Source organism: Diabrotica undecimpunctata, chromosome 7, assembly GCF_040954645.1.
Source record: "Diabrotica undecimpunctata isolate CICGRU chromosome 7, icDiaUnde3, whole genome shotgun sequence".
Classification (NCBI taxonomy): domain Eukaryota; kingdom Metazoa; phylum Arthropoda; class Insecta; order Coleoptera; family Chrysomelidae; genus Diabrotica; species Diabrotica undecimpunctata.
In genome coordinates, this window is record NC_092809.1 from 60,805,386 (window position 1) to 60,823,519 (window position 18,134).

At 32.6% G+C, this 18,134-nt stretch overlaps 1 protein-coding gene across 3 annotated transcripts in view; it reads left to right on the forward strand.

The window, feature by feature from the left end:
* The window catches only part of LOC140445406 (serine/threonine-protein phosphatase 4 regulatory subunit 1-like), a 462,854-nt gene extending 454,061 nt beyond the window's left edge, over positions 1 to 8,793 (forward strand). For all 3 annotated transcript variants that reach the window (XM_072537408.1, XM_072537410.1, XM_072537411.1), the window contains one exon: positions 88 to 8,793. In XM_072537408.1, the coding sequence (XP_072393509.1) occupies positions 88 to 194 (107 nt within the window). In that variant the 3' untranslated portion in view covers positions 195 to 8,793. The remainder of the gene's footprint in view (positions 1 to 87) is intronic.
* The last annotated feature ends 9,341 nt before the right edge of the window (positions 8,794 to 18,134 follow it).

The following is an 18,134-nucleotide window of genomic DNA, read 5'->3' on the forward strand; positions in this document are numbered from 1 at the left end:
TAACTTGTGATACCATTATTTATTTGTAATAAGTATGTATAACTTTTATCCGCTTTATCGCAATCTGATCGAATGTTTATGTTTCAGTATACTTCGTAGATTTATCCAGTGATCACTGCGAGGGACTAGAAACCGTCCTACGAAGACTTCAGGCTGATAAAGATAGTGACGTTCGTCAATCTGCAGAAGTGTAATTTGTTCATTGGTTTAAACAACTTTGATAGGATTTTATTTACCGTGGTGACAATATACAATTTAGAGATTGCTAAGTGTGATTTTTATTGCATATATCAAAATTTTTAAAATCTTTTCTAATCTATTTGATATATGAATGGTCTCTTTGAAAAGCTCAATAAAATAATCCCTTAATCAATTTCAATTTAAAAAAGTAATGTTAAATTTCAAAAGACCCATTTTCTTCTATGTATAGAATTTTGTAAAAGATGAAAGCAAAGAGGTGAAAGTAATTTTACAATTAAAATAATGTACTTAAACATAAATAAAATTATAGTATTTACTTTAGTTTTGCAGTATATACGCTGATGATAATCTTCGAACCTTTATTATTAGCCCATATTAAGTCCAAGACAGAAGGTTACTTTTTTGAGTGCATGTACCATTTCTACATTTATGTGAGTTTTTCGTAGATACAGCTGGTGACTTAAGAAATTTGACATCTTTGTAAAATCTAATCATCTTTTATGTCATTACAAGAATATATTTATTTTTCTCCATGTTATCTGCAGGCGTATTGGGGCGCAAAACTATTGTTAATTAACAAAGTAAAAAATCAGTTATTGTTCATTTCCTCCTAAATCTTTTGCACGTTATCCAATTTAACGTTGTCATTTCCGCACAGCTTTAATAATCAGTCATATTTTCAGAGGTACACTACTTATTTTTTTAAATTCCAAAATTAACAGATTAATATTAATAACAGAAAATAATCGGAAAGAATTTAAGGTGGATATGCACTTTAAACGGTGGGAAGTGACAGAAACTTTAAAATTTAAAACTTTATAGCGATACTAGTAGGAAGGGCCACCAAACAAATTCGTTTACTAGTTGTGTGCAACACAGTGTTGCCACGTCATCGTAGTCAGAAAATCGTATGCCGTTGTTCAAATAATCGTATTTTATAATACGGATTGTCGAGTAAACAAATTATTTAAAAGAAAAAAAACTTATATAAAAAAATATTTACTATTCAGTTAATGTGAACTCAACTTCCTGCAGTTCATCCTCAGCTTCTTTATTGTATAAATTGGTTGTACCTGTTCATAATTTTAATCATTATTTCTGACAGTGTAAAATTAACACTCTTTTGAAGATAAACTGATTGGGATAAATGCTTAATACCATATAAATTGTCTGTTACCAAGAGGTTCCTGAACTTCCTCTTTATGAACACATCAAGGACTGAGTTTTAATTTTTTTTAAATTAGAATAATTTTAAACAAATTTATTAAGTAAATCATTATTTATGCTTAAAACAACAAGAAATAATTATGTAGGATTAAAAAATAGCACATGCTAGAAAACATGAATTGATTTTAATTAATTTAATCAACAAAAGTTAATATGTCATCTGTCAGCTCACCCTCTGGAGGTTCAATGTAGATTTTGTCCACTTCTATGTCATCATAGTACGCAATTTGTAATGCCTTATTTTAAGTGTTCAGCATTTTCCAAAAAAAAAACAGTATATTATAAAAGTCGGTAATAATGCGTCCTAGCTTTGCCATATGGCAATACTCATATTTAGGATGTAATATGACAAATAAAAACTAAAAGAAATGGTCTCACAATATGGAGTATTTTAAAGGCGTTATTTTGGCTTTATATTTTATAAATATTACTTAAAACAAATTTTTAGTATCATTATTTTACACTTTCTCAAATCTGACGTTCATCTTGAAGTAACAATTTCACATAAGCTCTCACAAAAACCTGATTTGAGAAACTAATTTTCGTTTTAGCAGCACCCTAAATTAGACAACCAACCTAACAACGTTGACGTACTAACTAGTAGCGCCATCTCTGGTTTTCGGTCTCAACTTTTCACCTAAGGATTATTTCAAGAAGTGTTTTGCCATATGGCAACGCCAGTCTTTGATGGATTAAGTTTAATTTTAAAAATTGTATTTCACTACTTGCATTTGAATTAGGTTAAGTTAACACAGACAATGCAAAGTCACTCAAATTAGCAAATAGAGGATTACCGTCTAAATGTTTTATTTAACCCACTTTAAAATATAATTCAACCAGATTTTCGACTTCTATTGGAATATCCTGGTATTGTTGAAGTTTCCTCCATTCGTCATCGATCTTTGGCATTTTTTGGAGGTCTTGAGGATTACAAATTCTGGTCAATTTTGACATTAGTGGCAAAAGACCTTAACGTGGCAACTGTTAAAGCTACTTTTATTTAGAAGGTGTATCTTGCCCATGACTGGATCTGCAAAATCATTTCCTTCTTTTTTACTTCCATACAAGCTATAATCAAGTAATTCTTTCATAACTCTTTCAATCTAAATCATTAATATTTTGCGTCACCCCAATTCCTAGATAAAACTTGTTAATTTTTTTTTAAGGTAATTTTTCAAAAGTCGAGAATATCTGAGCAATTTGTTGTACTTAACTGACGTCGTTTTCATATGATTTATCATTCGTTATTATCCGCTTAATATGTATATGACTTAATAATTGTAGTATTAATAATTGTACTGGTAGAAAAAGATGGTATCATATCTCTTTTGGTAGCGCTACAATGTTCACAAATTTGTATGGTTACATACAGATATGATTATTGAATAACTATTTTGGCGCTGGAAAACATTTTATTTTGATTCCATGAATTTTTACTAATTATCATCTCCAATATACACTCATCCTCTACCTCTACAACACACTATGCGAATCTTTCATTATTCGAAAGTTTGTTGAGAGTTTTATTCTCTTAGCTCCTTCAGGCGCGTGCCTTTTCTTCTGTACAGTTTAAACAGACTCAAATATTGACCTTTTTAATGCAATTCCACCTTACGAAAGAGGTGGAAGTTACACGGTGCTAGATCCGGCGAAAAAAGCAGAACCTTTTGACAGACAATGCGTAATTTCCACACACTATGCGTGTGTAAACAGTTATGTATAGCTTGCTGTACGCATTCTTCGTTAATTTCTAAGTGACGCTGACGTGCGACCCGGGTATGTATCGTGTTCTCGCTAATCTTGAAAACGTTTAAATCACTCGGAAACACGATCACGCAGTAAACGTTTATTGTCATACACTTATTTCGGTGGATTATAAGTTTCAGCAATGTTTTTTCTACGTTGCACGTGAAATTTAACAATTCGTTGCTCTACTGTTAGCCTACCATTTTTCCGCCGAAATAGATTATTATATTTTTCCTACAGCTATACTGATTTATTTACAGAAGCAAGAGATACTGTGCAAACATTTTCATCACAGTTTGTTTTTGTGCGCATACGTCAGTATTAGACATTTTTTTCATACCGTTTTTGGTAAACAAGCATGTTATTGTGAACATATAAATAAAATGCAAAAATAATATAAAAAGTATAGTTATTGAAAAAAAGAAATACGAAAATAAAGGAATAAGTGCCCCAATTAGAAAATAATGTTTTTTAATCGATTATTATGATATCTGTACGAAAATGAATAACAAAGCGGTGTTGTTACAGAGTATGTAAGAGTTATACACGCTATAAATCATTTAAAGACTATACATATTATTTTGTAAATTTTCTTAAAAACAATCTCGTGCCATACCTACAATATTTTGTTTGTATTAAATACTATTCAGTACACGCATTTTATTTTTCATTTTTAGCTTTAAAATGATAAATGATTTATTTTATTGATTATAAAGTATAATAAAATCGATTGGCATCAGTAATTAGAATTTAAAATTATAGATATTATTTGTATAGTAAACAAATAATGATGCCTAACCTCTAAACCAGCTCACTTCTTATTCCTCCTTTTTATGGTCGTCCATGACATTTGAGCCACCTTTTTAATTGCGTATAAATATGGGCTTCAACGCAATTATAAATATTTGAAGCACCATCAACGATTTTTTTCTAATGATTAATTGTGGAGATAATACTGCGTTTCTAGCAAACCATTTTGTTACCTCCCAGTTTGTTGTTGATCAAAACAGTACGAATCTATTGAATTGCCGCTGTTTCAACATTGCTCGCTGTGCTTGTGCTCGTCACATGATCAAAAGGTCTATTCATGATACTATGATTAAGAAAATAAGATATTGCGCATAAGTCGTGACGTAATTGGAGAGTTGCACGTTCGTAATGTCAGTTTTTTGTATGTGTCAATAAATAATCTTTAATAAATAGTTTGGAGATATCCTTTTGTGTACGATTATTGTAATTATTAAACCTTTATTTAATAATATTATTTTGCTAATTGAATAATTTCATCACAGAATGCATAAAAATCCCATTTAACTTTAACAAGAATTCAAATTCTACTCTCCAATGACGGCATGCGCAAACACGACCGATTTTGTGCTACGGGAAGATCCTATCTTGTTAGTCATAGTATCATGGGTCTATTGACTGATGTATGTTAAATATTTATCGTCTGTTTGACATTTGTACATGCGTACTTCTCTTGTAACAGCTTCAGGCTGTTGTTTAATATGCTAAAATTTTGCTATGCACTGAATTGAAGACCTCATAGGAAAATAAAGGAGATCGTGAACTAAATTACTTATTGAAAAACAAATAGAACAATCTACTTTGGTTTCATCTTTAGCGTAAATGTTCTGTGTATGTATTTTTAATATATTTCATTTCTTCTTTATTATTTTGTTCATAGATTCATGTTACGTTACCATATTATTTAAGAAAAAACAGAGGAGCTCATACTAATTTATCAATACACTGAAAAAATCATATTTAGTTTATAATGTTTTAGAAATGAGTATTATGCTTTTATACTTAAATGTAAAATCATTAAAAATGTTAGGAGCCCCTTTATATTGCTAGTATTGACGATGATTATTCTTCTACGTTCAGTCTGTTGTCGACGGTCCAAACAATTCGCTCAGATTGCGTAGCCTGGTAACTACCCTGATGCCCATTTTCCAACAATAAATATAATTTCCATTTTCCAACAATAAATTTGATTTCCTGTCTAGCACCAGTTGATTTCTAAAAGACTGTCAACTCAGTTGACAGCCATAATAGACCTCTTAGTTCGTGTAGAAGGGTAGTTAAGCTCCCACTAAGATTAAACCTAAGCTAACTCAGTTGATAGCTGAGTTTTTTTACAAGCTCAGCTTAAAAGATTTCATTTTTTGTTTTGTTTGTTTATTGAGGATCACTCACTTTTTTGTAAAGACTTGTCCAGCTTGTTCTATATAAAGTAAGACTGTTGAATATTCTCTTTAAATAGAATGCCAAGATATTTATGCGAAGATAGTCTTTAATGTTTTTTTTTAATATTACCCTTTCCATTTTTTTCGCATTTATTTTGAGGCTGTATATCTTAAACGATAGAGTGTTTAACTATCACAAGGAAAATCCTGGTTCTATTCCTGACATAGGTGAAAACATCGAGGTATTTTAAAAAAAATTGTTAATGCCTCAATTTTCAGCCTCTATAAAATAAATGCCTTTGGTAAAACTCTGATTTAGAGGTGCAAAACTACTTTTATTAGGTTGAGGCTATATTTCTTACTGATTTTTATTACTTGATTCTCTTGTCTTTGAAAATCTTTTCTTTTAAAACTGTACTGTCCAAATCAAATTCCAGTTTCCTCCTAAGGCTTTTCTAAATATGTGTACGAAGTATATTTTAAATTTTATGGGCGAGGGAATACATCCCTGTTTCAGATCTATTTTTATCTTATCTTTTATATTTTTATTGTTGATTACTATTGGAAATTATTATTGTCTGAGATTATTATGCGAATTATGACAATTTATCGCCGGTTATACTTATGAACTTATTTTCATTCAGTTACTTTGTGAACCTCTTCCATATGTTCCGTGGTTGTGTAGATGCGTGTGTGATAAACTTATTTTCCACGGAAACAAAATAAAAATAATAATAAAATCAAATAAAAGTAGAAAAAAAACTGTTAATATTTATTTTCGTAAAACGTAATTAATTCTCGAAGGGAAGGTATTTTTGTATGTATCGCGGACCGATGCAAATTGTGACCTATTGATTACTAAACTATAAACACATTCTTTGATTTTTAAAAGCCAGACGATAAACTCAAAATATTATCGGCCTGGTCTCTTTTGATGTCATTGCTTACAACATCATATTTCGTTTCCCATACATAAAGAATGCAACGTATCCAAATGTATAATTAAAGTGTCCAGCATATCTGTAGTAAATAAACATATTGAGAAACACCTTTCAATTTTTATGTCATTTCTATTTCACATGTGTATAACCAATTGCGAAAATGTAAATTTTAATATGAGATCTGTTATTTAATTTTTGAATAGAAAAGTAATAATTATTCTTAATTAGCTTGTCGCTACACATATTTTAGTCAAATTATTTCAGAAGTTCATTCAAGTGTTTGTTTTTAAGGAATATTTTAAATATGTATATATCCCTATCAATAACATTTGCCGGCTCAATTCAATATGAAATCTGTATCCTTTTTTGTATTCTTAATTTATTATTGATCTGGTGTCTTCCACTATCTACTGTCGGGATCAATTTTGAAAGTGTAGTACTTCCAAATAGTAGTGTTTCTCAATACTTTACAATAAATTAACTTTATAAGTTACACTCTTTCCAATCTTAATTCTGTATTCATGTTTAGATTTTTTTATTTCTTGACTAATGTCGCCAGTTGTTTTTGTAGCTTGTACCCTTGCTATAGTAGTATATTTTAACTGGTCCAATATATGAAACCTGGGAATAAATTCCGGATAAACTATCTCTCCCAATCGCATCGTAAGTTCTAGGAGTCTTGATGACTTGTAACTCAGGCGAAAATACGCCATTCCACGCACCTTATCATAAAATGTTTGGTCAACTTAACTTATCGAATAATACTAATTATTTATTATACTTTTTGATTAGAAGCAAGTTCATTGTATGTAACTGTAAATAGTGTACATATAATATACATTTAAACATTTATAAAGTTTGTAATCTATACTGAGCTCCTCTGTTAGATTAATTCAGTTTCTACTGATGGTTTGACAAAATTTAAATGTACCGCAAAATATATTTTTCCATCTAGGTGTTGAAGGATCGTTAATTGCTAAGAGGAACAATTATTTTACTGAATATAAAAAACTATTGTAACTCGTCTATTCATCAGGGATTAATTCAGCCAAAAATTGCAGCATACAGAAAAAACTGATGACGGATTCGGGTTCAGCAATAGAATTGATGTGCACGAAGATTGTAAAATATGAAGATTTCATTGTTGGGCTCTAAGAAAACTAAATATGATAGAAACACAGATTACATAATCTGTTTTGAGACATAATACAAGGTTCTTCGGCATAGTTAAATATCTTCTTCATTAAAGACACTTAGAAAAATGTCTTAATTTTACTTAACGACACTGACTTTAATTCAATCCCAAAATTAATGACGTACCATTAGACTGATACAAGATCTGATTGCAAATAAGCATTTTGTGATAAAAATTGACTAAAAAATTTTACAAGGCGAGATATTTAGGTTTCTTTTATATAGTTTCCTTGAGTTTGGGGTCTAGATTTATGGCAAATAATTAGCATTAGTTCTCTTATGGAGATTTTGTTACAATAACTACTAAAGAAAGCGATTTTTGTAGTAAGGCTACATGATCTCTAATATCTAAATGATATGACCTATTACATTATTCTTATACAGCACAAACGACAAAAGCCATAAAAAACTATATCCCGACCGGCGCTGTCCCACCATTTCTCCATGGAAGAACACCATGTTAAGAACAGCTAATACAGTTTGACTGATACATAGTGGCCAATATGGCAATTTTAACAATAATTTATCATCTAAATCTAATTCTCTGATATAATTAATCATCCTTCTCCGCCCTATACAACGCTATTCTAAAAATCAAATTTGCGCAACCTTTTCATACAGTATTTAATTACAACTTTTATTTATTTGTATAATCATACTTAAATTAATCGTCATAGCCTGTTCTCGTTATATTATACTAGCTTTATACTATTATGTGCTGCAAAATAAAACACTAATGCCAATTTTCTTCGAACTTGTTAAAATCATCTTCACAAGAACAGTGACAATATATGAGTGTTTTCTTTCATAGCATACAACCATCAGTAGAAAATAGTATTTCTTATTTTAAACCCTTGAAACAAGATTTAAAAAACGTCATACAGCAATTTGATTATCCTTCGAATGTAAATTGCCAAAAGTACAATTAATATATTAAAATATGAATATTTTAAATATTTTTCACCTTGGGAAGACTACAAAATCAAACTGTATTATGTTCCATAACCGTCTCAATATGGCAAGTTAAAATAATTTTAAATTTATATATGTTACACTTGTTTATGGTTTATTATAAGTAGCTAAATAGTAATCAAATGTAAGATTTATTTGTTGGTCCAATTGTTTGTCAATTCTTTTAATTCCTAATAGTAATATTCCCATGTTATTATAAATTATTATTTTGGTAACTTTCCTATGTTTTGTTAGGCAATTTTGTGTAATTTGTTGTACTTTTTTATTATACATGTAATATATGTACGAATTTTTCAAAAAAATATATTTGTCTAAATTCTTAATTGTGCTCTTAGTTTTATCCCTTACTATCCTTAACCCATTAACTCCAAATTTTTTTACCCAATCGCATTTTTTTAAGCCCTTCTCTCTATTCGGATTGCCGAATATAGGATTCTCCTAATTCTCGCCATTCATCTCTGTTGTTTGTAGGACGTTTCCACATTGCTCCTGCAGTTCTTTTAATATCGTCGCTAAAGCACATTTGCGGTCTTCCTAGTGGTCTTTTGGCTTCATATGACCGCCAATTCCCGTTTTCTTTATTCCATCGCCCATCCTTAAGACGTTCATTATGTCCAGCCCATTTCCATTTCAGTTTAGCTGCCTGTTCGACAGCATATTTTACTTTTGTTTCATTACGAATGTCTTCATTGGTTTTATGGTCTTTGAGTGAGATACCCAGCATCTGTCGTTCCATTGCTCTGAGTTTTTCTGATCTTCTCGAATAGACATTTATTAAATAGTTTTTTTGATATGTGATGGCTTCTTCTCCGCCTTCCTTTAGCATTTCTGTTAGGATTCCATCGCTTCCAGGAGCTTTATTTCTTTTACTGCTCTTTCTATTACTTCGTGGCTTATTTCGGGCATCACTTCTGAGTTGACATTTGTTATGTGCCTTTTTAAGTTCTGCTTTGAGGAGTTAGGGGGATCGTTTCTGGAACGATACAGATCGGCATAGAACTTTTCAATTGAGTTTGCTATATCAGATTTACTTTTTTCTAGTTGTCCTTGTTCATTTTTAATGGTTATTATGTTTTTCTTTCCTAGTTTCGGTTTGGTGCATTTGAGACTTCGGTTTTTCTCTATGACTTGTTCTATACTGTCTTCTTGATGTTTTTTAAAGTCCTCTTTTATCTATTTTCTTATTACTCGATTAAGTTCCTTAAATTCTGCAGTGTCTCTTTTGTTTTGTCTCAGAAGATCTTTTCTTTGTTTCAGCATGTTTTTGTGATTCTACACTTATTTTCTATTTTCGTTTTCTGTTAACGGTTGCCACTTCTGAGCTTGCATTTAATAGTTCTTTTGTTATGACTCCATTGATTTCATTTAAGCTATGTTTATCTAGATTTAATACTTTTGCGGGTTTTAAATTTCTTTTATATTCTATATTTGATTTTAGTTTTCCAAGTTTTTCTAAATTTATTTCTATTTTTATTATGTTTTATCTCTAATCTGGCTCTAACCATTCGGTGATCGCTACTTACTGACGCCGTATTTATTACTGTTACGTCCTGTATGATATCTGTTTTGTTACACAGTACGTAATCTATTTCGTTCCGAATTTTTCTGGGGATAGCCACGTCCACTTTCTTTGAGGTTTTTTCTAATAGAATGTGTTCATTACCTAGTATTTGTGGGCTTGTAGGAAGTTAACCAAGGTTTCTCCTCTCTCATTTCTAACTCCAAAGCCTATTGTCCTATGTAGTTTTCGGTTTTTTCAAGTCGTTGTCGGATCTTATCGTTTAAGTCTCCTATTATCATCGTATACATGCTGTGATAATTCATGCTAGTTTCTGCAATTTTCTCATAAAATTCGTCTATCTCTTTATCGGGATGTGTTCCCCTTTTCTTTTTACCTCTGCTAGACATGTCTTCTTCGAGTTCGTAGACTTTTTCATCTTTACTTCTATTTCTCTATCTATACAGCTCTTGTCCAATTCTGGACATAGGACTCCTCTTCCCTCTTCCAAGTCTCTCTATTGTAGGCAGTTTGTATCTACTTCGGGCCTGCATGTCAAATCAACAAGGATAAATCAAAATTCCGTAAACGTGAAGTAAACTTCCTGGCTGCCACGGTATCCCCAACTGACGTTCGTCCATTACCGGCTAAAGTTAGCGCGATTCGTAAGTTTCCACAACCTACGACCTATCGACAGCTACGACGATTTATGGGTATGTTCAATTTCTACAGACGTTGGTTACCTAATGCTGCCAATGAGCTAATACCACTAACGGAGTTATTGTCTCAGCAAAAGAAAAAGCAGCAAGAACTAACATTAACACCAGCAGCCGCAGCAGCTTTCACCAAGGTAAAAGAACTCTTGGCCGCGTCGACTGAATTGGTCTTTCCAGCACCAAATGCCCAATTGAACATGTCAGTTGATGCCTCAGATGCTGCCATCGGCGGTGTTTTGCAACAGCTTATAGGTGAACACCTACAGCCCATCGCTTTCTTCTCTCGAAAGCTTTCTAGGACGGAGCGAAACTACAGCACTTATGACCGAGAGTTGCTTGCCATATTCAGTGGCATACATCACTTCCGCCATTTTCTTGAGGGTATGCCGTTTACCATTTATACTGATCACAAGCCTTTAACGTTTGCCTTCCAACAGCGACATGAGCGGCAGTCTCCACGACAGATACGTCAACTAGAATTTATTGGCCAATTCTCGACCGATATTCGACACATACAGGGCGCAGCCAATATCGTTGCCGATTGTCTCTCACGACTTGAAGTAGACGCTATCACAGCACCCATTACTATTGACTATGACCGACTATCCGAAGCTCAGACTACAGATGAGGGTCTTGGAGGTATCTCGGAGATTACAACCGAAGTTGTCGCGTAGAATCGTGGGTTGAAGCCCTCCCTCTGGTCATGCTAAGCCTTCGAAACACTTTCAAACAAGACATTGCATGTACAGCCTCCGAGTTAGTGTATGGTACCAAAGTGAGTCTCCCTGGACAGCTGCTTGTCCCTAGTGCTCTTACACCCGACGAGCATAGTTTTGTCCAACGACTACGTCAGACCATGGGAGCATTGCGTCCTGTACCGACGAGCAACCACTCAGCCCGCACTGCCTTTGTCCATCCGGATCTACAGACTACGAGTCATGTGTTTGTGTGGACCGATAAAGTGAAGCCTCCTCTTACACCTCCCTATACCGGCCCGTTTAGAGTGTTAGAACGAAGTGATAAGTTTTTAACTGTGGATGTTCAAAATGTTCCTCAGCGAATTTCCATGGACCGACTCAAACCAGCATATATTCCAGCGGCCCAACAGTTGCAGAAAGAACATGCATATGCCAACCGTCTGATGAGCAACACAAGTCAACAAAGCCGCCAGAGATATGTAAGAGAGTCTTACATATCTCTGTAAGTCTTACATATCTCTGCTAATAGCCGTTCCAAACCACAGATCACCTAACCTTATTAGTGGTCTGTATTCCAAACCAGCAGGTTCCTCACTGGAGGGGAGGCATGTGGCAGATTGACAGTTAACCTCCAGCCACACATGGGTTGACTGTGTTACCGAAGTGAGGGAACGTCGGCTGAGAAAAGAAGAAGAGATCAGAGCAGCTGAGGGCTGTCAGAACACATTCACATTGAACACAATCACATCACACGACAGGTGACAAGGAAAAGAACTCTTACAGTCAGTGTTGTTCCGTCTACCGATTTTTCGGTAGATCTACCGAATTTGATTCCTATCTACCGAACTGCCCCTTGAATCTACCTAATTTTAAAACAAATATCACAATGACTTGAAAATAAATTCGGATAATACAATTTATCTTTTTATTTCTGTTACCATCAAAAAACTTTTCAGTGTAACCTAATACTTGGTATTTTTAATACGTTTGTATTAAAATTCATTTGATACTTCCCTATAGTGTTTAAAAATATATTTGCAAAGATGCAAAGAAAGCGAAATACCCCGAGATTCAAGTTCGTAATTTTATACCTAATAATAACATATTGTATAAACATCATTCCGTAATCATAATCATTCACACACGTCTTTTCAATTCTCAAAGAATCTCAAGTATCAAGTGATAAATTATTAGCTAAATGACGGTGTGTGTGCTGTCGGTTTTCTTTGACTGCCGACTTAATCCATTAGCAGATAATGGTTGTTACATCTATTTGAACCAGAACGTTTTAACTTTCTGTAAATATTATGACCTATAACTATTTCTCAAAATATTATTAAACCTTATTTGTATCATAATAGCTGATGTGAGCATTTGGTCCCAATAATTTGATTCTTTATTTATTAAACAAAATTCAATGAATTATGGTTATTTCTAATAATTAGTTCAGCATAATTATTTAAGGTCTTTAAGTTTTGAACCATTAAGTCGCCACCATAATGGGAAACTTTTCTATTTTTAGTTTTATGGAAAAAAGTTATTCTTTCTAAAAAGTTCTGAATGATCTAAAACTTAAAATACAATCATCCGATATTAAATTTTTTTAGTAATATAGGCAGTTTATCAAAAAATATGAATTTTATGTTCATATTTTTTGACAAACCTCGTGTATATGGCTCAAAAAATTTAATTGATGATTGATTTTAGGTTTTAGGTCATAAAACTAAAAAAAATTCCATTATGGTGTTCACTTAATTGGACGCACTGTAAATATATATATATATATATATATATATATATATATATATATATATATATATATATATATAAGGTAAATGACCCTATAATTGACACTGTCCGTATATTTGACAGGTTTTATCAATAAAGCTAAAAATTAAGAAAATGGATCCGCAATTCAGTAGATTTGTGGTAGTAACGCCATCTTTCATTTGTTCTGAAATCAATCACCCCGACTTTCTTACTCAGTTGGTAAAAAACGCGCCAAAACAACAGTTGTAATGTGCATGCACACGGTGCAATAGCGTCTCTTGTGTTTTGATGTGGTGAATAAATTAAGGTGAGTGAAAATCAAGTTACTTTTCAAATGTGTTCTACAATGTTGCTACTGTTGCAAGGAAGGTTTTGTTGCTTGATATAACATTTATAGAGTCTAAAAATCAATTTTTCATTAAAAATACTCTAAAATTTCCAATGTGTCAGCTATTTTTTAGGGTGTCAAATTTTAGGACATCTTCTGGTAAAGTGCTATAAATTTGACATGTAGGTGTCAAATTTAGGGACACCCAACTATTAATATCATATGTTCGTTTTCTGTATCCATCTCACAGAAATTGCGTATAGTTATCCTTTTTTGGTATATTTCATTACCAATGTTTTAAAAACCTAAATCTGACACCCCAGTCAAATTTAAGATCAAGGGGTGTCAAAAATAGGTACACGAAAGTTGCTTTATGAAAAATTGAATTAATTTAGCATTATTTTGTTAATAAGTAAGGATAACTAAGATAACTCTTATTTTTAGATGCCTAACAAGGGAAATATTTATAGAAAATATTCTCAGGAGGATCTGAGTAGAGCTGTAGAAGCCTGTAAAAATGGAATGTCTTGTGCTTCAGCAGCTAAACAATTTAATGTGCCACGTATCACTTTGATGTACAAAGTGTCAGGAAAATTTCCTATGGGATGCAAAAGTGGAGTAAGCACTGTATTAACTGAAGGCGAAGAAAGTCTATTAAAGGATTGGATAATAAATGTTGCTAAAACCGGTTTTCCCGTAACAAAAGACCAACTATTAGACAGTGTTGCCTTGCTTGTGAAAAGGTTGAAGAGGCCTAATAATTTTACAAATGGTAGACCTAGTAGACATTGGTTTGAAGGATTTTTGCAGCGACATCCGGAATTAAGTCAACGAATGACCCAAAACCTAACAAGCTCTAGGTCTGCTGTCTCGGAAACAAATATCCGAAAGTGGTTTGAGGAAATCAATGAATATTTTGTTGCAAATAACATTGAAATCACCAATCCCAGACAAATATTTAACGCTGATGAAACAGCCTTTTTCTTGTCGCCAAAGGGCAAAAAAGTTCTTACTAAAAAAGGATCAAAAATAGTATACAGCTATTCAAATGCAAATGACAAGGAATGTATCACTACACTAATAACAGGTAAAGTATCTTAAATAATAGGTAACACTTTTCTCTACTAAATTTTCATGTTTTTTAGGCAATGCTGCAGGTGAAGTAGCTCCGCCGATGATAATGCTTAGCTATGAACGGATCCCTAAGAATATAATATTAAAGTGCCCACAACCCGACTGGGCAATAGGACGCTCGGACTCTGGCTGGATGACAGCTGAAAGTTTCTTTGAATTCATTTCCAATAATTTTTACAATTGGTTGTTAAAAAATGACGTCCCATTTCCAGTTGTTCTATTTGTTGATGGGCATAAGTCCCACTTAACCTACAATTTAAGTGCCTTTTGTTCCGAAAAGAATATCATACTGATAAGTCTTCTGTCTAACGCCACTCACATTTTACAACCTATGGATGTGGGCGTTTTTCATCCATTAAAAAGTGGGTGGCAAAATGAAGTTTATGCTTGGAGACTAGAAAATAAAAAACAAACCCTTAAAAAAGAAGATTTTGCGCCAATGCTTAATAAAGTTTTGCAGAAAGTTCTTGGTTCTGGACAAGAGAAAATACTGAAAAATGCGTTTAGGAAATGTGGATTATATCCATTCGACGTTAATAGTGTCGATTTCTCAAAAGTGTTGAGAAATGAAATTGCATCAACTCTCTCAAATGTACAAGATACATGCCACTTGAAATCAAATAAAGTTGTTAAAGATGATTTAATAGGTGCTTTAAGGGTCATAGAATCTTTTCTAGACAAAAATCTACTTGAGAGTTTTCGAGCTAAGGTGAAATTGGCTAAATGGAATGGAAAAGTAGAAGATACAAACTTATTTTTTCTTTGGAAGAATCTAAATGAAAAGGTACAAGCAAACAAGCACCCTGAAGGAGAGGTCTCGAAGGATATAATAATAGAGGTTGCACATGATGTTTTGTTGGAGGACATAAATTGGGAAGATGTAGATAACGGAGAAAATGAAGCAGTCATCAAGGAAAGTGGAGAGGCAAATGTAACAACATTAGATGAAGAAGATACTATTATTTTAGATCCTAGTAAGAAAGGTGAAGAACAAGCACCACACTATGAGACTATCGTTAGTATAGATAGAGTGATAGAGGGAGAAGATGTAGTTTTGGAAAACGGTAGCAAATATGTGGAGCAAACGGATAATGAGAATGTAACCAAAATAATAGAAATAGTAGGAAACAAAAGAGAAGAAAAAACGATTTTCGAGGCTGATGGGAAAATTAAATGTAGCGAGCAACTAAGTGATGAGACAACTAAAGTAAGAGAAACAAATTGGAAAGAAAAAGAAAAGACAAATATAACTTTGGATAATAGTGAGAAATGTAGCGAGCAAGCAAGCGATGAAATAACAGTTAAGGGAGTTGAAACAATAGAGAAAGAAATCGTCAAAAATAACGATAAAGAAGAGATAGACGAAGCAAAGGAAAATAAGAACATGATTTTAAAGAATAATAAGGATGCTCTATTGATACCCTCCCCTTTTAAATCTATTTTGTTTTGGCCAGATGGAAGTACAAACAAAAAATCAGGAAGAGTTGTCAAAGAAAAAGTTCCAAGTGTATGTTCCTCAGAACAGTGGAAAGAATATTATTTGAAAAAGGAAAACGAGAAGACTGAGAAAGAGAGTGCAATTCTAGATAGAAAAAGAAAGCGAGAGGAGAAAAAACTTCAACTTCAAGAAGAAAAGGAGAAAAGATCAGTAAAGAAACTTTATAGACCTAGTGCAGTTAAATTTGTGAAGAAGAATGTTTTTTTAAATGGAAAAAATACTGAAGATAATTCAGTCGGTGTCGAAAAGAAGGAAACTACTCCAAAATCTGAAATTAATGTGACCGACTACGTTATAGTTCGCTATGAGGGTGAAAAATTCCCGGGAAAGGTCAAGAAAATTTCAAATTACAATGGTTTTTTTGTTAGTGTTATGGTGGCAAGTGGACTGAATTATTGGAAGTGGCCATCAGAGCCAGACGAACTTTGGTATTCTGCAGAAGACATTGTAGAAAAAATAAATATTCCAACACCAATAAATAATAGAGGTATTTATTCCATACCAGAAATCGGAAAATATTGTAGTTTCGTGACATAAAAAGATGGCTTTTCTCTACTTAGGTACCTATACTTACCTAAAATATGTAGATACCTAAGTATAAATATTTTATTTTCAGTAAAAAAAGTGTATATACTTATCACCTGACACAATTATTATTATCAATTTTATATTCCCTAAGTAAGTAAGTACTGAGACTTCTGACAATTAATTTTGAAAATTGTAAATGTATGTCAAATATAGATACAACCCACTGTCAACTTTTGGGACACTGTCAAAATTGGGTACAATTTCATGTCAAATTTATGAACAAAATCAAAATTTTGCTGTCAAATTTGGGGTCACTATTATAACCTAGTTCTAAACGGTTTTATGTCTTAAGGTGTCAATTATAGGGTCAATTACCTTATATATATATATAATTTACGTCATTGCATATGATCTACCGAAATCTACCGAATTTTGCCGAAGGCATCTCCCGATATTGGATAAGCTCCACGGAACATCACTGCTTACAGTGTTCTTACTTGTTTTTAGTATGTAGTTTATTGCTAATAAATCAATAAAACAGTTTAAAGTGTGCCCCGACTACTTTACAGGCCACAGTACTAATCATAGATAAATAATATAGTATTGGTACTAATTCAATTTAACCTAATATTTTCATTATTATGACACAGAAAATAAACATTTATTTCATACTGTTGATCGCCAACACCCATGAAGGGTTAATGTTTGGGGCGAAATTATGGGCGAGTACGTTATCAGCTTGTACTTTTTTTGACGGACATCTCAATGGGACAAGTTTCTTAAATTTTTAAAACAAGATTATTGGACACTGCTTGAGAACCTTCCACTTTACCTACGAACAAAAATGTGGCTCCAGTAGGACGAAGCTCCTGCTCATTTCTCACGTGATGTTAGGAACTACCTTAACAGAGAATTTACAAACAGATGGATAGGTAGAGGTGGTTCATATAATTGGCCCCCTAGGTCACCAGGACTAACCAAGATGGATTTTTTTAAATGGGGTTATATTAAAAATATTGTTGTGCTACACCTCCTACTACTAGAGATGACATGAAATTAAGAAATACAAACGCGTTTGCTTCAATAACTCCTGCTATGTTAAATAATGTAAATAAATCATTCGAAGATAGAATCGCTTGTTATATTGCACAAGATGGCAAGCAATTTGAACATCTGTTACATACCTAAACATTTTTTACTTATAAGTTTTGGATTATTTATGTTCATTATTCATTTTGTGGTATTTGTTTTATTAAAATTCTTTCTGTTTCGTTATGTATTTAATTGTTTTCAAAAAAAGAGTGCACTCAGTAAGTATGTAAGAAGCTTATGACTTCAAAGACATAAATATATTTTACAGTTTTATATTTATTTAAATATTAAACTTATTTTAATACTTTAAATAATACAAAAAATTAAACATAACATTAATATCTACTTCATTTTTGAAAACTGCAACCTCTGCGCAGTTGCCTTTCACATGATGAATCGTAG